Below are 24,154 nucleotides of genomic sequence, written 5' to 3' on the forward strand. Positions count from 1 at the left end.
GGCAAGCGCCGTACAGGGAGCCAATCCAGGAGGTGGTCCAGGGTGAACAGGAGGCCTTCCTTGTGCTGCCCGGCACAGCATGTCAATCTGAGGTGACTGTACAGTGGACTTTAGGTTGGCTCGAAAGAACCGTGGTGGGCAGTGGCCCCTGCTGTGTCCCGCAGCTGCTGGGAGGCCACGCAGCCGCTGGCTGGACACCTGGGCTGCGGGGTCGGGCCGCCCTGGCGGGAACCCTGCTCCGTGACTTCCCAGGAGGATCACACAGATAACGCAGGTGAACTGATTGGCCCCGAGAAGACGGTGTTCAGTAAGTGGAAGCCAGGAGCGCCACGTTATTACCGTTCGCCTCACGATGCTGACGGGAGTAGCCAAAAGGCTTCCCAGGGCCTGGATTCGGTCAGAGCTGGCCTTGGGCCAGCAAAGGAGCTGCCATCATAACTGTCACTGTCTCATTGAAAAGAGGAGGAAATTGGGAAGGTAACAGGCCCCAGAGAGGATGTTCAGTCACCAGCCATCAGAGGACCGTGAAAGAGGACCACAAAGGAACGACAGGTTAGTCCCAGCAGGAGGCAGAAATCAGCTCGTGGGCCGGGCCAGGGGCTGGGGCCTGGGCAGCCCGGCCAGAGCTCCCACCCACGCCTTGGGGAAACCGGGCCCGACCAGCCCTGGGACCCAGCAGTCCCACTCCTGGGGCTGCATCCCAAGGACACTCGCTACACAGAGGAGGCCCCCAAGGGGGACATCCAGTGCAGCCTGTGGCCAGCAGAGACGGAGGCCACGCCAGCATCTCCTGGGGCAGCGAGCGGGAGGTCCGTGAAGGAGGTACCTGACACCAGAGGAGGCAGCCACAGCAGCACAGGGGCCTGGCCACTCAACACCGCTGGACAACCAAGAAACCACGTGAAGCAGAGCACAGGCTGCGTGGGAACCGAGCCCTGCGCAGGGCGAGGGCGGGCTTATGCATGACAGGCATAAACAGAGGAGCGAGCGTCTGTTACGGTCGGTGGGCATGAGGTTTGTCCCCCGAGGATTCACGTGTTGACAGCTTTGTCCCCGGGGGACCTTTAGGAGACAGGACTTGGGCGGTGGGTGGGGGGCTGAGACCCTTGGGCGCTCTGCCTCAGAAGGGATGAAGGTCGTCCTCAGGGGTCCTGAGATTGTTCTCCCGGGAGGATTGTGGTAAGAAGAGCAAACATGATCCCTCCCCGCGCTCTGGCTTCCTATCTGGCGATGTGACTCCTTGCTGCCGCCATGAAGCCATCTGCCATCCAGCCTCACCAAATCAATGAGGAAGCCTGGCCTTGGGCTTTCAGCCTTCAGGTCTGGGGTCTACATAAGCCTTTTCTCTCTCTCTCAGCAAGACTCAAGATGCTGTTTATTATAGTAAATTATTCCTGGTAAACGTTCATGAAAGTTACATAAACCTCTTTTCTTTATAAACTTAGCCTACCTCCAGTATTTCATTATATGATAAACAAACTAAGACAGTATCAGACACACCAGGATTCTTGCCAGGGGAGTGATGGAGAGTGAGAGGAAACAAGCAAAGGAAAAGAGGAGTCTGGGGAAGGGGCTGATAAGGAAAAAGTACTGCACACTCAATTAACTTCTTGTTAGCACCACAGTGCTTGGCGATGGGCTGGGCTGGCTTTGGCAGCTGTCCACACAGGGTCCCTAAGGACAGCTATAGGGACGTCACAAATCCCTGGTGCAGCAGGTGTAACCTCAGCCTGCAAGCCAAGGTGTCTGTCAATCAAAATGGACTTCATTCTCAGCATTAAATTGTTCCCAGCCACCATTCTCCTGGGTGGAGAGAAGCTTCCCGAACTCTCCAGAATTCTGGCCCCAGTTCTAGACTCTAACCAGACGCTGGCATGTTTGTGATGCTGGGGGCTCGTGGGAGGCTCCACTTCTGGGGCCCAGGCTGCTTCTGATATGTCAGCCAAACGCCATCAGGCGGCTGGGGTCAGGAGCTCTTTCTGGCTGTGGCTTGGCACTTGCGGGCAGAGGACTCTCACGGTCGTGGCCCCATAGGGGTCACAACACCCATAGGCCATGCCCACCCTGCAAACTAGTTTTTGTTCATTTTGTTTTGTTTTTGGTCCAACTCGTTTGTGTTTGCTGCCTACATTTAAAAGTTGAGACATCTCACATATAAATCCAGATTTCCGACTTCTGAAAAGTCAGAAGCTCTGGCCACATAGATTCACACTCCCCCGTGGCAGAGGCTGGCAGGAGCCGAGCATTGTTATCGTTAGGAATGCTTTGAGCTTTTCATTTAAAAAGCCCAACCGATGTTGGCATAAACCACAGTCACATTTAATCACATTTAGTGTGTGTTCAGCAAGCCCCCTGGGCCCTGGGCTGGTTCAGCAGCTCAATTATATCTTCGAAGACCAGTTTCTTTTCATCTTTTCATGCCCTCAGCCTCAGCATGGGGGACTTGAAGCTTTTAGGCTCACGGCCTCATGTCCCAACATGGCTGCTGTAACTCCAACCACCACATCCTCTCATGGATTCAGAGGAGGAGCCAGGGACAGGAAAACAATAGAACAGTCTTGCAGAAATACCCGTGGCTAGAACTGGAGAGCATGGCTATCCTGAAGCTGCAAGAGAGGCCAGGAAAGCAAACTGTCCTGTCATGCTCCATAGGGAGAAGCTGAGAAGGAGGGAAGGGATTGGCCGTGCCAATAGGGAGCCAGATGGCATCTGCCAACTACTGCAGCTCAGGCAGAGCCCGTCCATTCCAGTTTGCCCCAGTCCCTACCACTCCCTCTTGCTCCCCAACACGGAAGCCACTTATCATTGTGCCTGGACCTGCTCCACGCTCCCTCCCTCCTGTCACCTGAGGCCTGGAGCGCTGCCTGCGACTCCTCGCACTGGCCACTGGGCCCCAGACGCCTGCTCTTCTCTTCTCTCCGCCCGCCTTCCCTCCTCCTCTGTTCCCTACTGAGCCCTGCACAGGGCAGGGGGCTGCGGTCTGTGGGGAGCCCTGAGCAGCCACTGGGTATTTCTGGATCACAGGTGGCCTGGTCACCGGGGTGTGTGGGGTGTTGACACACAGCAAATGACCTGGGGCCTGACTGCATGCTGACCTTTGTCCCCTCAGGGTTGGACATTAGGTCAGCGCCTGGGCCTTCTCCTTGGGTGCTGGGGCCCAAGCTCTGGAACATGGGAGCTGGGACAACTCGTTTCTGCCGTTTCTCCTGCTGCCACGCCACATCCCTGCTCAGGATCCGTGGCCCAAGACAGGACTGCCTGGAAGGAAGAGTCCCAGCCAGTGACATCTGTCCCATCACGCTGGCCTTGCCCCCTCAGCCTCGGCCTGCTGACCCCCTGTCACACGTGGTCATGTGACAAGGAAGTAGCTGGTGGAGGACAGAAGAGGGACATCAGAGCATCCAGCTGGGGCCACCAGGGGAGGGTTTTCTCAGCAGAAAAGCAGGGCAGAGATTTCCAGAGCACACACCTACTCCCCATGAAACATGGCCCCATAATGGGATTTCTAATGTCTGACGCACTGTGACAGGACCTGGGATCAGCCGTCCACTCCCAAGTGGCCTCTGTTAGCCTGGCGGGGACCGGCTTCTCTGGAAGGCACCCCACAGCTGCGAGCGGCTCCACCTCTTTCACGTGGTCACCTCCAGGCCTCAGGAACACAGGAGGGCTCGGTCACGCGTGAGGAGCGGGCAGGAGACACTAGTGTCCCAGGGTACGTTCAGTGCCTCCCAGGACCAGGGAGCACGGATCTTTTCAAACCGACATTTTGAAGATCCAGAATCTCACACAAGGGACAAGCAGCTTTTCCACGCAAGGCCTGTTGGGTGGTCTCAGGGGGTCCTTCGAGCCCAGGAGGGCTGGGCCTGTGTGTCCTCCCTGCGAGGAAGAACCTTCTGCTCATATTGTCACAGTGTCAACAAGGGTCAGGGAGAGGTGGGACAGGCGAGGCCAAAGGGGTGGAGAAGGGTCCCCTGGCCTCAGGCTGCGCTGGAGGGGCTGTGCAGACTCAGGTGCTGTCTGCTCTGGGGTCTCCGGGATGCAGTGTCCAGGAGGCGCAGGAGGAGGCCCGGTCAGTTCTGGTTCCCTGTGGGCCCTGCCTTTGCTGCAAGGCCTGGGAGACCCCATGTGGGAGTGCGGGGGAGCGGGTTTTGTTGTGTTTTTTAAGTAGAAAAATTCCTAGGAGATTAATCATTTTAAAGTACACAATTCAGTGGCATCAGGTTCCTTTCCCGTGTGGTGTGGCCACCACCTCTGTGTAGCTCCCAGACATTTTTATCACCCCAAAAGGACAGTCGCACCCATCGCTACCGGCTGCCCTGTGCAGCCCCGGCAGCCGCCACCCCCTGCAGCCTCTGGACTTCGCTGCCCTTGGGTTGGAGTGATGGCAGCCACTTGGGGTGGGCCTTCGTGTCTGGCTACTCAGCACAGCGGCCAGAGTGGTCCCCACCATGGCCGGTGTGGGTCTCTTCCTCTTCACACCTGGGTAATATTCCACCGTGTGGAAACAGCATGAGTGTCCCTTGTCCAAAATGCTGGGGATCAGAAATGTGGTGGATTCCAGGTTTTGCAGACCTTGGGATGCCGGCACCTGCGTGATGAGACGCCCGGCGGGAGACCCTCTCTGCGCTGAGGCTCCTCGCGGTTCCCGCGCACGGGGACGCGGGGTTGGAGCGCGTTTCCACGGCGCGTGCGTGTGAGCGCGGTGCGCTGCGCGGTGGGGATTCCCGCCCGCGGGCTTCGGCGCTCAGCGGCCGACCCGGCGTTTGGGAGTCGCGACCCTTGGACTCGGGGTGCTGGCCTGCCGCGTCTTGCGGGCCCTCGCCCCTCGGTGGACACGTGGCCGCTTCCGCGTGTGGTCACGGCGCAGCTGCGCACGTCTGTGCTCAGTGTCCCCTTCAGTCCCTGGGCCCCCTGGAGAGTGACTTTTAAGGAGCCATCTAACTGCTCCCGTGGGTTTGCACACTTCCCGCCCCAGCCACGCACGGCTCCGCTTCGCGTCCTGCGCCACCGGCGCTCCTTCCTTCCCGAGTGGCGTGTGACCCCCGGTCGCCTGGCGGCGTGGGGGCCGCAGACCCCAGCGCTGACGCCCTGGGCTGAGTCACGGGCCCCCCAGCACTGAGCTTCTGTAAACTGAGTAACAAGTACCTACTTGGTACTTGGTACTTTTTTTTTACAATAAAAATAAATTTTAAAAAAGTGAATTAAAAATTATTTCTAAATTATTATTTTTTAATTTATTTTTATTGTAAACAAATGGGATACATGTTTCTGTTTGTACATGCAGTAACAGCATACCATTTGCGTAATCGTACATTCACATAGGGTAATGATGTTTGATTCATTCTGTTACTTTTTCCCTCCCCCCACCCCTCCCACCCCTCTTTTCCCTCTATACAGTCCCTCCTTCCTCCATTCTTGCCCCCCTCCCACCCCCCATTATGTGTCATCATCCGCTTATCAGTGAGATCATTCGTCTTTTGGATTTTTGAGATAGGCTTATCTCACTTAGCATGATATTCTCCAATTTCATCCATTTGCCTGCAAATACCATAATTTTAATATTCTTTACAGCTGAGTAATATTCCATTGTATATATATACCACAGTTTCTTTATCCATTCATCAATTGAAGAACATCTAGGTTGGTTCCACAGTCTGGCTATTGTGAATTGAGCAGCTATGAACATTGATGTGGCTGTATCTCTGTAGTATGCTGATTTTAAGTCCTTTGGGTATAAGCCAAGGAGTGGGATAGCTGGGTCAAATGGTGGGTCCATTGCAAGTTTTCTGAGGAATCTCCACGCTGCTTTCCAGAGTGGCTGCACTAATTTGCAGCCCTACCAGCAATGTATGAGTGTACTTTTTTCCCCACATCCTCGCCAACACCTATTGTTGCTTGTATTCTTGATAATCGCCATTCTAATTGGGGTGAGATGGAATCTTAGGGAAGTTTTGATTTGCATTTCTCTTATTACGAAAGATGGTGAACATTTTTTCATATGTTTGTTGACTGCTTGTAGATCTTCTTCTGTGAAGCATGTGTTCATATCCTTAGCCCATTTGTTGATTGGGTTATGGGTATTCTTGGTGTAGAGTTTTTTGAGTTCTTTATGTATTCTGGAAATTAGTGCTCTATCTGAAGTATGAGTGGCAAAGACATTCTCCCACTCTGTAGGCTCTCTCTTCGCATTGCTGACAGTTTTCTTTGCTGAGAGAAAGCTATTTAGTTTGAATCTATCCCAGTTATTGATTCTTGCTTTTATTTCTTGTGCTATGGGAGTCCTGTTAAGGAAGTCTGATCCTAAGCCAACAAGTTGAAGATTTGGACCTACTTTTTCTTCTATAAGATGCAGTGTCTCTGGTCTGATTTCAAGGTCCTTGATCCATTGTGAGTTGATTTTTGTGCAGGGTGAGAGATAGGGGTTTAGTTTCATTCTGTTGCATATGGATTTCCAGTTTTCCCAGCACCATTTGTTGAAGAGGCTATCTTTTCTCCATTGCATATTTTTGGCACCTTTGTCTAGTATTAGAAAATTGTATTTATTTGGGTTTGTGTTAGTGTCCTCTATTCTGTACCATTGATCTACCTGTCTCTTTTGGTGCCAATACCATGCCGTTTCTGTTACTATTGCTTTGTAGTATAGTTGAAGATCTGGTATTGCAATACTCCCTGTTTCATTCTTCCTGCTAAGGATTTCTTTAGCTATTCTGGGTTTCTTATTCTTCCAGATGAATTTCATGATTGCTTGCTCTATTTCTGTAAGGTACGTCATTGGGATTTTAATTGGAATTGCATTGAATCTGTATAGCACTTTTGGTAGTATAGCCATTTTGACAATATTAATTCTGCCTATCCAAGAACGTGGGAGATCTTTCCATCTTCTAAGGTCTTCCTTAATTTCTTTCTTCAATGTTTTGTAGTTTTCATTGTAGAGATCTTTTACCTCTTTGGTTAGATTGATACCCAAGTATTTTATTTTATTTTATTTTATTTTTGAGGCTATTGCAAATGGAGTTGTTTTCCTCATTTCCCTTTCAGCTGTTTTGTCACTTGCATATAAAAATGCTTTAGATTTACGTGTGTTGATTTTATAGGCTGCTATTTTGCTGAATTCATTGAAGTCTAGAAGTTTTCTGGAGGAGGTTTTTGGATCCTCTAAATATAGAATCATGTCATCAGCAAATAGTGACAGCTTAAGTTCCTCTTTTCCTATTCGTATCCCTTTAATTTCTTTGGTCTGCCTAATTGCTTAGGCTAGAGTTTCAAGGACAGTGTTGAATAGAAGTGGTGAAAGAGGACATCCCTGTCTTGTTCCTGTTTTTAAAGGGAATGGTTTCAGTTTTTCTCCATTAAGAATGATGTTGGCCATGGGCTTAGCATAAATAGCCTTTACAATGTTGAGGTATGTTCCTACTATCCCTATTTTTTCTAGTGTTTTGAGCATGAAGGGGTGTTGTATTTTGTTGAACGCTTTTTCTGTGTCAATTGAAATAACCATATGATTCTTATCCTTAAGTCTATTGACATGATGGATTACGTTTATTGATTTATGAACGTTAAACCATCCTTGCATTCCAGGGATGAACCCCACTTGATAGTGGTGCACGATTTTCTTAATATGTTTTCGGATACGGTTTGCCAATATTTTGTTAAGGATCCATATTCATCAAGGATATTGGTCTAAAATTGTCTTTCCTTGATGTGTCTTCCTGGTTTGGGTATGAGGGTGATATTAGCTTCATAGAATGAGTTTGGTAGGGTACCCTCCTTTTCTATTTCCTGGAATACTTTGAGAAGTATTGGAATGAGTTCTTCTTTGAAGGTCTTGTAGAACTTGGCTGAGAATTCGTCTGGTCCTGGGCTTTTCTTGGATGATAGATTTTTAATGGCTTCTTCTATTTCATTGCTTGATATTGATCTGCTGAAATTGTGTATGTCCTCCTGGTTCAGTTTGGGAGGAGCATATGTCTCTAGAAATTTGTCAATGTCTTTGGTATTTTCTATTTTGTTGGAATACAGATTTTCAAAGTAGATTCTCATGATGTTCTGTATCTCAGTGGTGTCTGTCGTGATATTTCCTTTTTCATCACGAATTTTAGGAATTTGAGTTTTCTCTCTCCTTCTCTTTGTTAGTGTGGCTAAGGGTTTGTCTATTTTGTTTACTTTCTCAAAGAACCAACTTTTTGTTTTGTCAATTTTTTGAATTGTTTCTTTTGTTTCAATTTCATTGATTTTAGCTCTGATTTTAATGATTTCCTGTCTTCTACTTCTTTTGCTGTTATTCTGTTCTTCTTTTTCTAGGGCTTTGAGCTGTAATGTTAGGTCATTTGGTTGTTGACTTTTCATTCTTTTCTGGAATGTGCTCCATGCAATGAATTTTCCTCTTAGTACCGCTTTCATAGTGTCCCAGAGATTTTGATATGTTGTATTGTGTTCTCATTGACCTCTAAGAATTTTTTAATCTCCTCCCTGATGTTTTTTGTTATCCATGTTTCATTCAATAGCATATTATTTAGTCTCCAGGTGTTGGAGTAATTTCTGTTTTTTATTTTGTCATTGATTTCTCAGTCCATTGTGATCTGATAGAACACAAGGCAGTATCTCTATTTTTTTGCATTTCCTATGGGCTGCTTTGTGGCATAACATATGGTCTATTTTCACGAAGGTTCCATGTGCTGCTGAGAAGAAAGTGAATCTGCTCGTTGATGGATGGAATATTCTATATATGTCTATTAAGTCTAGGTTATTGATTGTGTTATTGAGTTCTATGGTTTCTTTGGTTGGTTTTTTTTTTGGAAGATCTATCTAGTGGTGACAGCGGTGCATTAAAGTCACCCAGAATTATTGTGTTGTGGTCTATGTGATTCCTGAAATTGAGAAGGATTTGTTTGATGTACAGGGATGCACCATTGTTTGGGGCATAAATATTTACTATCGTTATGTCTTCCTGATTTATGGTTCCCTTAAGCAGTATGAAATGTCCTTCTTTATCCCTTCTGCCTAACTTTGGGCTTGAAGTCCACTTTATCTGATATAAGGATGGAAACCCCCGCTTTTTTACTGAGTCCATGTGCATGGTAGGTTTTTTCCCATCTGTTCACCTTTAATCTGTGGATGTCTTTTTCTATGAGATGAGTCTCTTGCAGGCAGCATATTGTTGGGTCTTTCTTTTTAATCCATTCTGGCAGTCTATGTCTTTTGATTGATGAGTTTAGGCCATTAACGTTCAGGGTTACTATTGAGATATGATTTGTATTCCCAGTCATTTGGCTTATTTTTGGTTTTTAAGTTGGCTTGGTTTCTCCTTTGAGTGGTTTTTCTCTAAGGTGGGTCCTCCCTTTGCTGACCTACATTGTTGTTTTCATTTCCTCCTCATGGAATATTTTGTTGAGAACATTCTGTAGCACAGGCTTTCTATTTGTAAATTCTGTTAACTTTTGTTTATCATGGAAGGATTTTATTTCATCTTCAAATCTGAAGGTTAGTTTTGCTGGGTATAGGATTCTTGGTTGGCAACCATGTTCTTTCAGAGCTTGAAATATGTTGTTCCAGGCCCTTCTAGCTTTTAGAGTCTGGGTTGAGAAGTCGGCTGCTATCTGTATTGGTCTCCCCCTGTATGTAATCTGATGCTTTTCTCTCACGGCCCTCAATATCCTATCTTTATTTTGAATGTTAGGCATTTGCATTATAATGTGCCTTGGTGTGGATCTGTTGTGATTTTGTGCATATGGCGTTCTGTAATCCTCTTGTATTTCATTTTCCATTTCATTCTTCAGGTTTGGGAAATTTTCTGATATTATTTCATTGAATAGATTGTTCATTCCTTTGGTTTGTATCTATGTACCTTCCTCAATCCCAATAATTCTTAAATTTGGTCTTTTCATGATGTCCCATAGTTCTTGGAGATTCTGTTCATGATTTCTTACCATCTTCTCAGTTTGGGCAACTTTATTTTCAAGATTAAATATTTTGTCTTCATTGTCTGAGGTTCTATCTTCCAAGTGGTCTAGTCTTTTGGTGATGCTTTCCCTTGAGTTTTTAATTTGGTTTATTGTTTCCTTCATTTCAAGGATTTCCATTTGGTTTTATTTTTTGAGAATCTCTATCTCTTTGTTGAAATGATCTTTTGCTTCCTGTAGTTGCTCTTTCAGCTTATTGGTATTATCATTCATTGCCTGCATTTGCTCTCTTATCTCATCCTTTGCTTCACAAATCATCTTAATCATGTATAATCTGAAGTCCTTTGCTGACATTTCTTCTAACATACTGTCATTGGATTCTATTCATATAGAATGTAGATCTGTTTGGATCATTTTCTTCCCTTGTTTTTTCATGTTGTTCATGTATCTTCCCCTCTAGCAGTGCAGGTCTGGGGTATTGCAGATTTCTCCCTATAGGCTTATAGTGGCCCTATAGGTTTCCAAAACCCTTTCTTTAAGGGGAGATCAATATTAGCAGTGCCCAGTTCAGACACTATGCAATCCTAGACCAAATAGCCCCTGACAATAAGCTTCAAGCCTCCAGCTATGGGATTTGCCCCACCTAAGGATCGGAGCTATGGCTTCCAGGACTATCCAAGATGGCCGCTCTGGCTTCAAAATGTGTTGGCAAATGGGGAGCTGCAGCTCAGGGTGTGGCCGTGGCCAGCTGAAGGTCCCGGAGGCAGGGTGTGGTTGGTCAGGCAGGGGTCCTGGAGGTCCAGTGTGTTTGGTGTGGTTGTGGGATCCTGGAGGCCGGGTGCAATCAGTCGGTCTGGGATCCTGGTGATAGGGCGCAGTCAGTTGGCCTGGGGGTCCTGGCAGCAGGGAGCAGTCAGTCGATGTGAGGGTCCCAGAGGCAGGGAGTGATCAGTCGGGCTGAGGGATCCTGGAGACGGGGCTCAGTCAGTCTGGCCAGGGGTCCTACGGGGCTTGGCTGTTGTCTCAAAAGGGCAGCAGCCACGTGTAATCAAACCTGCAGGTACTGTAACAGTGAACTTCCAGGCAACAGGAGGCAGCTGGCGCTCCACTGGCGGTTGCCAATCAGTTTGCTGACTGTTGTCAGACGATCGGGAGGTGAACCTCATGTGTTGGGTGATGGATAGGTGTAAGGCAGGCGATGGACAGGTGAGAGGCAGGCAAATGATGGATGATAGATGCCTGACAGTGAGCAATCTGCACTCAAAAAAGGCGTCAATATGCTGGCAGACTGCAGGTGATCACAGCAGACATGTGGGGTAAACAGCAGGGGATCCATAAGCAGCAAAAACTGCCTCACCAAGAAACAGATATCCTCTGCTTGAAACCAGAGTTACGGAGCAACAAGGAAGGCAGCCTCCCTCTAGTCCGCCATCTTGGATCTTTGAGACTTACACTTTAACTGAAGTGGCCATGCAGTTACCTGTGGGCTGGCCCAAGACAAAAATGTCACAAAATTGATGTTGCCTTCTCCCATTTCATCCACAGGGCTTGCTGTTCACATATCCATTAGTTTTATTCTCTGTTTCATATTTAAGTTATTATTTCAGAGGTGCAGGGCCCAGAGAGGTGTCTTGTCAGTCTTTGAATCCTGGATGACTTTAGATTGAAAAGCCAATATACTGGCTGCTTTTTCCTTGGCCCTTTCACTTTTTTGCATTGTTCACCATATTTTTGAGTTTAAACACCAGGCAGGACACTTTCACACCATCACCAAATTTTTTCAGCAGTCTGCACTAAATTATTATTTTATTTATGATTAAAATAAATTAAAAATTGAAAACAAAAATCTAAAACTGCAATTTGATTTCTTATTACTAGATGTGGCTGATCTACAGTTACTCCATGGAATTTCTCTAGAGGTGTCTACACCTCACCCCGATTTCTGTATTTGTCTCCTGACAGGTGGGTGCCTCTGTAGGGCACCTGTCGGCAGGCCTGTGCTCAGCCTTCCCTGCATGGTGGTCTGTCTGGAATGACCCTAACTCTTCATGTATCTGCCCACTTGCTTCTTGTCTTTCTCCTCTCCCAAAGCCAGCCACCACCCCATATCTAGGACAGTGGTCACCTCATGGTGATGTTGGGGACTCGTGAAGAAACGCATGATTGAAGGAGGGACTGACTGACTGACTGAATGAGCATCCACTTTAAAAGTGTTTTACTGAGCCAGGCATAGAAAGTTTGCTCTCACTTAAAACAGCCAGACTAATCAACCAAACGAGGTAGCTGTTCTCTGCCACGCCTCAAAATGTCTTCAGTAAGACAGAAGGGTGTTTCTCACTTAAAAATCCAAAACGACGTGGCAGTTCCCATCTGTGAGTGTGACAGGGACCAGGCTCCTTTGGCCTGTGGCTTAACCCTGTTCCAGGGGGAAGCAGGGGCTGCCCTGTCCTTCAGGGGCACAACCAGGAAGCTGCGGCCCTTAATTCACCCCTGTCCCAGTCTGAACTCATCAGGTGGCCACACCGAGCCACCAGGGAAGCTGGGAAGTGTGTTTATTCTGATCAGTCACATGCCCAGCTTGAGAGCAGAGATTCCACTACTCTGGCAGAAGAGGGGTGAATAGGCATTGGGGGACCCCAGCTGGACCTGCCTCTATCACCTCGTCACGTCCCGCCCTGGCAGCCTCCCTGGCATTGCCCAGCCAGCAGTGTCTGTGCCTGACCTTCCAGCTGCTTCCAAGACCACCTGCTGTGGCACAGGTTTGGGACCACGTGTCCCTTCCTCCAGGTCCTCTCTGGGCAGGATGGATCCCGTGCTGCGGGCCCCGCGGCCGCCCTCACACAGCCGACTTTCCAGCTCTCCATTCTTCAGAGGACCCTGGGTCACAAAATGAAAATAAATAAGAGACTATTTTGGAGAACGAATACCCAGGGACAAGACAGCAGCCTACTTGTTTTCAAACTGCCCTGAGTCATTATTCAGAAGGTGGGCACAAAAGAGAAGCAAAGTCCCAAGAGAAGACGCTGCCCCAGGAGACTTCCTCCAGGAAGTGGCTCCCTAAGCGTCAGGAGGTGCTGTTGCCATGGTAACCAGGCCCAAACAGCTGACCTTGAGTGGAATAGGTCAGCCTCGACCTCCTGCTCAACGTGTCTGGGCAGACCACTGAAGACAGAGGGGGATCCCCCATGCCACACTGGTGTGGCCCCAATCCCGTGGCTGCTGGGCCACAGCTGAGCAGCCGTGTGAGGAAGCTCAGCAGAGAAGGCCTGGCGTGGCCTGTTCAGGTTCTTGTGCTCTACACCCTGCTGACCCTCTCCATCCTCTGGAGGTTGGTCATTTCCTCCAGGAATTCTTCCCTGGCTCCACCTCTTCCCCAGTCAGCATTCAAGACCTTTTTTGTTTTTTCCCAGGAAGCTCCCTGGGAAAGCAGCTTCCCAAAAGCCTCTCCTCTTCTTTCCCAGCACCCAGCATATCTCCAAAGTACGAATATAATTTACTTGGCAGATGTGACTTTGGAATTATGTAAATCTTTTGTACAATTTTAAGACGCAGTTGAAAACTTCCTGAAATTTGACAGCAAACTGAAACTGATGACCCAACTCTATGCTGAGTTGCTGGCCCAGCCACGCAGCAAGGAACTGTCTTACAGGACTTTATTTACCATGTTTTTACTTTTTTTCTTAAAATTTTCTAAATTACCTTTCTATTTTAAGAACTTCGGGGCAGCTCAGGTTCTCTCCATTTTTCTTCACTTGCGAATGCCTTGATGTTGCTTCACTCCTGAAGGAGGTTTTCTCTGGATATAGAATTTGGGGTGGATGGGTCTTTTCTTTAGGCACTTGAGAAATGGTGTGCCAATTCCTCCTGGCCTCCATAGTACCAGCTGTGAAATCTGCTGTCATTTGAATTGTTCCCACCCACCCCCCACCAGCATTTTGTTTTGCCTTCTCAGGATTGGTGTGAGAACAAAGTGGCATGGTAGGAAAGGCCTGATCCAGGGCATGGTGCAAAAGGCCCTCAGCGATCCCAGCTGAGCGAGGAATGAACTGAGGGTCCCAGTGCCCTTGGGGGATCCTGGCTTTTCTGTGCTGCCATGAAGGGCACCAAGCTGAGAAGCAGGAGACAGGCCGCAGCCCATCTCTGCTACCCGGTCTCTGGAGGCAGAGCATCAGCGTCACCTGCCTTCCCTTTCTGGACCTCAGCCTTCCCATTTGGGTGAGAGAGGATTCAGCATCAACTCTTGGTTCTCGACCCTTGCTGTGCATTAGAATTTTCCAGGTGTCTGTTTGGTTTGCTTTGGTTCCTTGGGAGATGCTAATGCAGAGCAAGTGCAGAGACCCTCCATTCCTTGTGGATCTGTCCTCTTGGACATTCCTGGAGGTGTCCACTACTCCTTTATTGTCCTCTTACCTTTTCCTATCCCATCCCCAGGGAAAAAGATCCCTGGAGTCCATTCCAGGCACCACACATACACTTACAAAACCAGCCCAGGACTCTAGAAACTTCTTATTTGATGTGGGTCACAGTTGGTTTAAGTATCCATCTGTTCTCTGCCCAGCAGCTCAGGTGAATATTTAGAAAGACCCATCCAGTCGTGTTAGTACCAAAGACTCACTTAAGTTGGGTCATGGATCTAAATGTAAGAGCTATTATTATAAAAAGACACTCAAAAAGAAAAAACTGAGAACTTAGAAACGTTTGTTCTTCAAAAGACATTATTGAAAACTGAAAAGACAAACTACAGGCTAGGAGATAATATTTACAAATCATATCTAATAAAGAACTTGAGTCCTGAATATTTAAAGAATTTGTGTAACTCATAAGAGGACAAATCTAACTTTTCAAAGAATGGGCAAAAGATTTTTTTTTTAATGGGCTCTCACTAGGTTGCCCAGGCTAGTCTCAAACTCGGGGACTCAAGTGCTTCTCCCACCTCAGCCTCTCAGGAGCTGGGACCACAGGTGTGCACCACTGGGCCCAGCTAGGTAAAAGGTTTAAATGGATATTTCACCAGAGAAAACACAGAAGCAGCCAATGGGCACGTGGAAATCATCCAACACCATTTGTCATTAGAGAAACGCTACTTAAAATCACAATGAGATACTGCTATGTTCCTACTAAAATGACTAAAATCAAAAGGACTGAAAATACCAGAATCTGGAGATGCCTTGCTCGTAGGGCTGTGAAATGGCCCAGACACTTTGGAAAACAATGTGGCCCTTTATTTCAGTGTCAAACATGCACTTACCACATGGCTCCACAATTCCACTTTAACACACGCACACACACACACACACACACACACACAGAGCCTGCACACAGATATTTACTGTCCCATTGTCCATGACAGTTAAAAATTGGACACTGCATGTGTACCATGGAAAACTGTTCAGAGAGAAAACAGAATGAACCACAGACCTGGCTGGAATGTAGATGAGCACCACGCACCCCACTGGTGAACGCGCCAGACACAAGCAAGTGCACGTTGTTCCTTCACATTTACATGAATTTCCAGAAAAAATCTTTTTTATTATTTTTAATAATAGTTATTTTTAGTTGGGGATGGATATGATACCTTTATTTTATTATTTATTTATTACGTGGTGCTGAGGATCGAACCCAGTGCCTCAGGCATGCTAGGCAAGTGGTCCACCACTGAGCTATACAGCCCAGGCCCAGAAAAATCTTTATAGAATCAGAAACAGTTCAATGGCTGCTTGATGGGGGCTGGAGACTGACTGAACAGGCAGAAGGGAACTTTGGGGTAACCGAGAGACTTGAAAACTAGGTCATGGAGACAGTTAACACAATTATACTGATGTACTTCAGACACTGAACGGACACAATGGTGGCATTTTATAGTGTATAACATATAACCTAATAAAGTTTTAAAAGAAGCAGTAGAAGCCCGATGGAGAATGTTGGGGACAAACTCAAGCAGACTGCCTGGGTCCCTATCCCAGCTGCTGTGACCCCAGTCTGTGTGGCCTGGGTGAGTCACTGAACCGCTCAGCATGGTGCCTGACACACACAAGGCCACTGCTGACACTGCTGTCGTCACCCCCTTCTCACTGCGGGGTCCTACGCTATCAGGCCTTTTCCCACTTCTCCAGTCTGCCAAATCCATCGCCACCCACCCCAGGGCCTTTGCATCCAATACTTAAGAATATTCTTCCCCTGGGATGCTGGGCCCTCATCAATCACACCCCTCAGCTCAGATGTCACCTCGGCTTCTCCTTCCCTGACACCCCATCTTAAATGCTACCCCACCAGTGCATCCTTTTACTTATTCACTGAAGAGCATGTTCTATTAGTCATAGTAGCATTTTTTTTTCAGTGCTGGGGATTGAACCCAGGGCCTTGTGCTTGCAAGGCAGGCACTCTACCAGCTGAGCTACATCCCCAGCCCAATTTTTATAACCACTTTATAGACGGGGTAACTAAGACTCAGAGAGGGAAAGTCATTTCATTCATTTATTCAAAACAAAATTATTACCACTTCACACTCATTGAGATGGTTACTATAAAAATAATAATAATAAACTTCGGTAAAGATGAGGAGAAACCGGAACCTCGTGCACTGTTGGTGGGAACACGGAGTGGTACAATCTAGGGAAGACAGTACGGCTCCCTGAAAAAGTCAAAAGCAGAACTACCATAGACCCAGCAATGGCATTTCTGGGTATATATTCAAAAGAACCAAAGGCAGGGTCTCAAAGAGACACCTGTATACCCGAGCTCACGGCAGCGTTAGTCACAGTAGGTGGAAGCTGGAAATGACTCAGATGTCCATTGACAGATGACTGGATAAGCAAACTATGGTCTGTGCACACGATGGAACGTTCTCCATCCTGAAATTCTGACACAGGCCAGATCATGAATGAACCTGAAGACACTGTGCCAAGGGAAATGAGCCCGTCACAAAAAGACAAACACCGTGGGATTCCACTTTGGCTCCTGGACGAGTCAAAGTCAGGCAGCCAGGAAGCCGCCTGGCAGGGGCTGGGGCAGAGGCCGTTGTTCAAGGCATAGAGTTCCCACTTCACAAGTCGGAAAAGTCCTAGATATGGACGCTGGCAAGTGCACGGTGTCCACATGCCACTCAACTGTACACTTTTGAATGGCTGAGATGGTACATATTGGGTCATTTTACCACAATTTGTAAAATAAATAACTTATAAAAAGTAATCCTCGAGGCTCAAGAGAATTTGTGTTGTGTGCAGCGTGTGCTGCACTCACTGTGACCCCTTCAAAAAGACGTGACTTGCTTTCCTCACTTTGGAGGTTCAGGGAGATGTGGTAATGAGGCCCCTCAGCCCTCAAAGACCCCGCCTCACCACCACGTCCTTCTCCTTGGCATCCACCTCTGACTGTGAGAAGCCTAACCCGTACCCCGTCTCTCCTGCAGGCACGGCGGGCCTCTACCAAGGAGCAAACGGACTGACCAACGCGGCCGGATTCGGGAGCGTGCACCAGGTAGGCATGGCCACAGCGCCATTTTCTCAGTCCCTTAAGGCAGGGTGGCCAGCGAGGCACCGCACAGCCCCCACCAGAACTCCCTCCTCTGAGTCCCCAGGTTTGGAGACCACAGGGCCAATTGTGCAAGAGGCCTCTGGAGAGATCTTTTGAGATTTTCAAGATGGCCTGGGGGTCAATGTTCGTTCCTGCCCTGCCCCGACACACACCTGCTGCGTCTACACCAACGCAGGTACACGTGCTCCTCACCAGGCCGCGGGCCTCTCACGGGGCCAGCACATCCAGCTCACCCCCTCATCCCCAGTGCTAAGAGCCCTGCACATAGTAGGTGCTTCACAAATGTTGGCTAAACCGAACCAGGTCCGCCCTGTAGAGGTGGATGCCAGCTGCTATGGATAGCTGCCCGGTTCACTTTGGGGGTTGATGGAGGATTCTGCTGAAGGCACTGGACCTGGGTGCCCCCTGCACTCCTCTCCTGTGTGTCTCCAGTTATTTCTAAACCAAAGAAAAGCTTTTTAAAACAAGTTTTTCAACTGTGCCAGGGGAGATGGGCCTTTTAACAGGTGAGGAATGCACCATTTCTTCTTCAGTGAGAGGAAAGAAAAGTCTAGCCTATTGAAGTGAACTTGATCAAAGGTGATTGACATTACTGCCTTGGTCTCCATGACGCCCTCAAAGAATGTTCTGGATCCCTGATGCATGCAGGTGCTGTTATATTTGCACCTTCTTCTCGTGGACTTCAAATGTGGCCTAGTCTCCTGGGTACATGTGGTCGTTGTTTCTTCATTTCACTGAGTCACCATGTATGCCAGGCACTGTTCCAGGTGCTGGGAACACAACAGTGACCAACAGGACTCTGTCAAGGCCACACCTGATCCTTCAGGGCCACCTCCAACTGCCAATTCCTGCATCTCTGGCCCTGGGACTTTTTCTAGAACCGTGCACAGGGCAGGCAGGAAGTGCCAGGGAATTAAAGCCCCTGGAGCAGCCCTCAAAGGCAGGCCGAAGCGGGTGCGCAACTACCCAGGCCAGCCAGGCCCCCGGGAGAGCCCCTTCGCCCTCACGCCCACTCCCCTCCTGGTGTCTCCTTCACCTTCCAGACGGGCTTCTTTTCTGGGAAAACCGTGGTGAAGACGTCCCTGCCCTTGGAGGGTCTGTCCTGGTGGGAGAGCGTTCTGGGACCCTGGGGACCAAGTCACTCACGCCCGCGGCTTGGTTTCTTCTCTCTTCCCAGGACTACCCTTCCTACCCCGGCTTCCCTCAGAGCCAGTACCCCCAGTATTACAGCTCGTCCTACAACCCCCCCTACGTCCCCGCCAGCAGCATCTGCCCTTCGCCCCTGTCCACGTCCACCTACGTCCTCCAGGAGGCACCTCACAACGTCCCCAACCAGAGTTCTGAGTCCCTGGCTGGTACGTACGTAGAGTCATCTTGGCGGGGTCACTTGGGACTGTGTGGTCTGAGCTCCTAGGTGAAAGAGGGACCCGGATGTGTGTGGGCTTCAGTTGTGATGAACTGTTTACTCCAGGGCTAAATCCATAAATCCACGCCCCAGATGTGTTGACCTTTCTGTGTGTGTGTGTGTGTGTGTGTGTGTGTGTGTGCGCGCACGCACGCATTTAAAGGCAGCCGAGTTCAAAAGTAGAAATGTTTACCTAAAAATCCTCATTTCTGGGTTCTTTGGAAAGATCCTGCTGGTCTGACCCCATTCCGGAGGAACAACGCTTGGCGGAAACTAAGCATGCCTGGCCTGGTCCACTTAGTAAGGACACGTGATTCCATATCCGACATCTTACCTCAGATTCGTTACCTGCCTGGCCCACGTTGGCCTTGGAGTCTGTGACCTGTGCCCCAGAAGGAAGGGAGGCTGGTATTAATCAGTGACGTGCCAAGGACATACCTGTGTGGTCTTCTCTAGTTAAACACTTATTAACAAACATTGTTAAGCACCGACTAATTTTCCAGGCTGTATAAACTTGACCTTTTTTGACAGTCATCAAATAATCATGCAAATATATATTTAACAACTGTGACAAGGAAAGCCATGGTCCTCACAAAAGCAGGTTTCGTATTACCCCGCCCCCTTTGTCCAGACAAAAACAGTGATGGCCAGAGTGACTGGCGGGGATGGGTGGTCCTGGGCTGCCATCCTCAGACTCAGCCGTTGACTGTGCGTGTAGAATGTGTTACCGGAAGCCCACTGGAGGGCAGAGGGGCAGAGGCCTTCCCCTGCTGGTTCTCTCTAGAGGGGTTCGGATGTGTGGCTCATGGGCCTCAGAACTGCACTTCCCGCCATAGCATGTTCTCTTCTAGGGGCACAGCAGTTTTAAGGCGCCCCTAGGTTGGTAAGGATGTTCTGCCTTCAGAAGGTAGAAAACCTAGTTTGAGAAAAAGAAAAAAGAAAAATGAAAGAAAGAAAGAAAAGCATGTTTAGTGTTCATCACCAAGACTGCACATTCAGGGCTGGGTCCAGGGGTTCGGACAGCCATGGCGGGACTCCATTCCTTCAGGCCCTGCAAGCTGGCGCCTCCCACCATGCGGGACTCAGTCCCACCTGCCAATCACAGCAGCCCCGGAAAACTTCCGTTGGCCCTGACTTGGTCATATGTCCATCCCCTGCCACATCTCTGGCCTGTGGGATGGAATGCTGGGTTGGGGCTGCCCAGCTGGGTCTCTCCCCCACAACTGGAGCTGCAGTTGGGGTCAGCAGAGGGTGAGGCAGAGGGGGTTCCCAAAGAAACCCAGCGCACATTCGCAGAAGACATGCTGGGTGTGCAAAACCATGCTCGCAGCCGCGCTGCAGATCCCACCTTGGTGTGAGCTGTGTACAGCAGAGTCCCATCCTGGGTCCCCGGTGATGTCAGAAGCTGGTGGCGGCAAACTCCCACCCACCCACCAGCCTGGGGAGCCACGCACCATGCCCTGGATGTGCTATGCGTGCGTCTTCCCTTTTATGAGGTGTTTTGGGCTCATCAGCATTAAGTAACATGGCAGCTGTAAGTTAGGATGTCCGAATGCGAAATAGCCATCCTTGAGCGCTGTTCCTTTGCCTTCTTTTCTGAAACCCACTCATGTGCTGGGACTTTGTGGAAGTCAAGCCAGCATGACAGCGTGGGCTTTCCTTAATATAGATTCCCGAAAAAGGACAGAAAAGGCACAGAGGGAACCTCTTTCATCCCTGGAGTTCTCGGTGTGGCTATTGATTCGCCCCCGCGGGGCGGGTGGGAGGATTCCTGCTTGGATGTCAAATGTAGGCAGCGTGGACAAGCATTTTTAAGTCAACCTTTAAGGAAGCGTGAGGCTTGAGCATTGATCTGGCCGTTGTGTTCTCATGCCAGAGTATTTAGGCAATGCAGGTGCCTATTTAGCAACTTCTAAATTGCCTTCTCTGGAGACTATGAAGTATAACAAACTTTCCTTCTTCATAATCTTGAATTATCTTCAGACAACTTGCTTTTCAGCATGTGACCTCTGCCATATGGTTTCAACAAAGAAGAAGAAAAACTGATGAGAAATTAGGGAAGAGAGGAACTATAAGCAGGAAAAATTAAGTAATTATCACTATGTATCCATGATCCAAGGGCAAATTGGACTCTAAAGACTTCCTTTCCAAGAATTTGGGAAGGTTATCTTTGTTCCCCATCAGAAGTATCTCTTTGAAATTTATCCTTATTATATCCCCCAGTTCTTCATTGGTCCTTGGGTGTAAGGTCCACCAACAAGTGGGTGAGCTGACTTTTACTGTGTGTCTAACAAGCTCAGTAAATTCTGATGACATAAATAGCTGTCAGCTCTTTTTCCCGTGTCTGTTATAAGGGAAGGGCATGTGAGTCTGTACCCACGCTCATGCACTCTTCAAGTCTCCCACAGAAACTCCACCTTTGAAACTGTCCTCGATCCCCCTGGGGTGCTGTGGCCAAGCTCAGAGGCTGGCGTCCTCTGCACACTGCTACCCACAGACCCCATTGGCTCTGCATCACCTGGAGATGGTGTTTGGATGCTCCCCGCCCCTTGCCACCCCCCACAGGACACTGCACTGTGTCAACATCTGCATGAACGTCAACAGTGGGCAGAGGATGCCTGGCGACCTGCTGCCACAGAGGGCAAAATCTAAACACCTCTAGTTACTCAACAAAAAGGACACTCATTGCTTAAGGATTTGTTCTTTTTGCATATTTAAGAATTATATGAATTACCTAAAAAGCGATTAGAGGATCTCTTTAACTTCTCAGATCATCTTCCTCGGCCAATAGAAGGAGTTTATTTTTTAATCTCTCAAGAAGAAACTTAGAAGTCTCTTCCATGCAACTAGGCAACGTCTAACAAAATTAAAGATGCACAGACCCTTAAACCCAGCTATTCCACTTCTGAGAATTTATCTTCAAAGATAAACTCCCACATAGATGCAAACACTTAAGAAAAAATCTTTATTCATAGCAAAAGACTAGACACAACCTGGATGTTCAGCAACAGGAACCAGGTCACATAAATGATGGCATATCTGCCAGAGACCTGCTATGCAGCTCTTGCAAAGAGCGAGCAGATAGGTCTGTGCACATGACCTCTTGAAGCCACTGTCGTAGGTGGTATAAAGCAAGAGGTGGAACCACATATAAAGTGTGAGTCGGGGGTCTTTCAAGTGTAAGTGTAGATTAATACCACATTTGCATAGGAAAATTCTGGAAAGACTGCAAACACAACTGCTAATAGTCTTCTCTGGAAAAGAAAACTGGAAGTAAAGGGAAAGAATATCCGTGACAGTCTAGAGTCATTCCACCCAAAAGCAGCAAATGTGCATTCTTTTCAAGAGCATGTGGGGTATTTAGCAAGATAGACTCATTCTAGAACAGAAAACAAATGTCAGCGTGCTTGAATGAATGCAAGGCATACACAGTGTGGCCTCTGACAGAAGCAGAATCAAATTAGTAATAACATAAATATTTCTAGAAAATTTTCAAATACTTACTAGCACACTTCTACACAACCCATGGGTCAAAGGGAAGTTAAAAAGTACTTTGAACCAAATGAAAATTAAAACACAATGTATCAGCATTTAGGGAATGTCATTAAAACTGTACTTAAAGGGAAGTCTGCAGTGGTATCTAAATTAGAAAAGAGGAAAGATTACCACCAAAGGCGGTGTCATCTTCCACCTGAAGACACTAGAAAAAGAAGGACAAAATTTTAAAAGGAAATAATGAAGATCAGAATGGAAATCCATGAAATCCAAAAACAGAAAAATATTAGAAAAAAAGGAAGATGCAAATTACCCATGAAATGCAGGAAGTGATATCACAAGAATCTGATAAGGAAGGATCGTAATGAAATTGTGTGATTGTTATGCCAAAAATTTGACAACTTAAATGAAATGGACACATTCCTTGTACAACAAAAACTAACAAAGCTAGAGACTGAAATGAAGCACATTAAATTCCATGTATGTGTGATTATATCAAAATGAACACAACTCTCATGTAAGCTAAAGTGCTCTAATAGAAACATTTTTTTAAAAAAGAAGAAAAAAACTACCAAAACTCACACAAGAAGAGATTACCTAAATAGGCCTGTATCTGTTAAATAAATTGACTTTTTGTTGTTATTTTTAAAATCATAAAGAAGAGCTGAGGATGTAACTCAGTGGAAGAGCACCTATCATGCTGAAGGCCCAGGGTCCAATCCCCTGTACAAAAGTAAAATAAAATAAATCATAAAGAAAGTGCCAAGCCCAGATGCCTTCAGTAATTCTACCAAGCATTTAAGAAAGAAGAATACTTTCTACACAAATTCTTCAGAAAACTGAAGAGGGAGCCGTAATTCCCAACACATTCCAAGGTCAGCATCATCCTGATACCAAAACCAGATGCAGACAGGAAAACTACAGATCAATGTGCCTTGTAAACTTAGGCACAAAATTTCTGAACAAGATGTTAGCAAACCAAGTTCAACAACATATTTTAAAAGGGTAATAATATATCCTAACTAAATGGGGTCTATCCCAAGGATGCAGAGTTGGTCTAAAATTTAAAATTCAATCTACGATTTGCAACATTCACAAACTGGGGCGGAGGGGGGCAGATTATCTCAGTAAATGCAGCAAACACACTGAATGAAACCATCATCTATTTCAAAAACTTCAAACCAGGAGCAGGGGGTAAAACAGAACTTTCTTTAATCGGAAAGCACATGAGATGGCCTGAACATTTGTGTCCCCACCACCACCAAAATCCAAACAGTGAAGCTCTACCCATCCATGTGGTGGCATTGAGAGGTGGGTCTTCAGAAGGTGATTAGGTCATGAGGGTAGAGCCCTTAAGAATGGGGTTAGTGCCTTTACAAGAACCTTAGAAGAGAAGAGAGCCAGGCAAGGTGGCACAAGCCTGTAATCCAGCATCTGGGGAGGCTGAGGCAGGAGAATCACAGGTTCAAAACCAACCTCAGCAACTTAGCGAGGTTCTAAGCAATTTAATGAGACCCTGTCTCAAAATAAAAAATAAAAAGGGCTCAGGGTGTGGTTCAGTGGTCAAGCACCCTTTGGTTCAATCCCTAGTACCAAAAAAAGAAGAGAGGAGAGGAACCTCTCTCTCTCCCCACCTACCAACTCCCATGTGAGGATACAGCAAGAAAGCATCCATTGACAAGCCAAGGAGTAAGCCCTCACAAGGAATCATCTTGATCTTGATCTTGATCTTGGACTTTCTAGCCTCCAGAATGGTGAGAAATCAATTTTTATTGTTAAGCCACCTACTTTATGGCATTTTTGTTACAGCAGACTTAACTCA

At 47.5% G+C, this 24,154-nt stretch overlaps 1 protein-coding gene across 4 annotated transcripts in view; it reads left to right on the forward strand.

Moving 5' to 3' along the window:
- Positions 1–24,154, forward strand: part of EYA2 (EYA transcriptional coactivator and phosphatase 2) — a 205,322-nt gene that overhangs the window by 112,040 nt on the left and 69,128 nt on the right. For all 4 annotated transcript variants that reach the window (XM_079127952.1, XM_079127953.1, XM_079127954.1 and 1 more), the window contains 2 exons: positions 17,308–17,375; positions 18,610–18,787. In XM_079127952.1, coding sequence (XP_078984078.1) covers positions 17,308–17,375; positions 18,610–18,787 — 246 coding nt within the window. The remainder of the gene's footprint in view (positions 1–17,307; positions 17,376–18,609; positions 18,788–24,154) is intronic.

Source organism: Sciurus vulgaris (assembly GCF_902686455.1).
Source record: "Sciurus vulgaris genome assembly, chromosome: 2".
Classification (NCBI taxonomy): domain Eukaryota; kingdom Metazoa; phylum Chordata; class Mammalia; order Rodentia; family Sciuridae; genus Sciurus; species Sciurus vulgaris.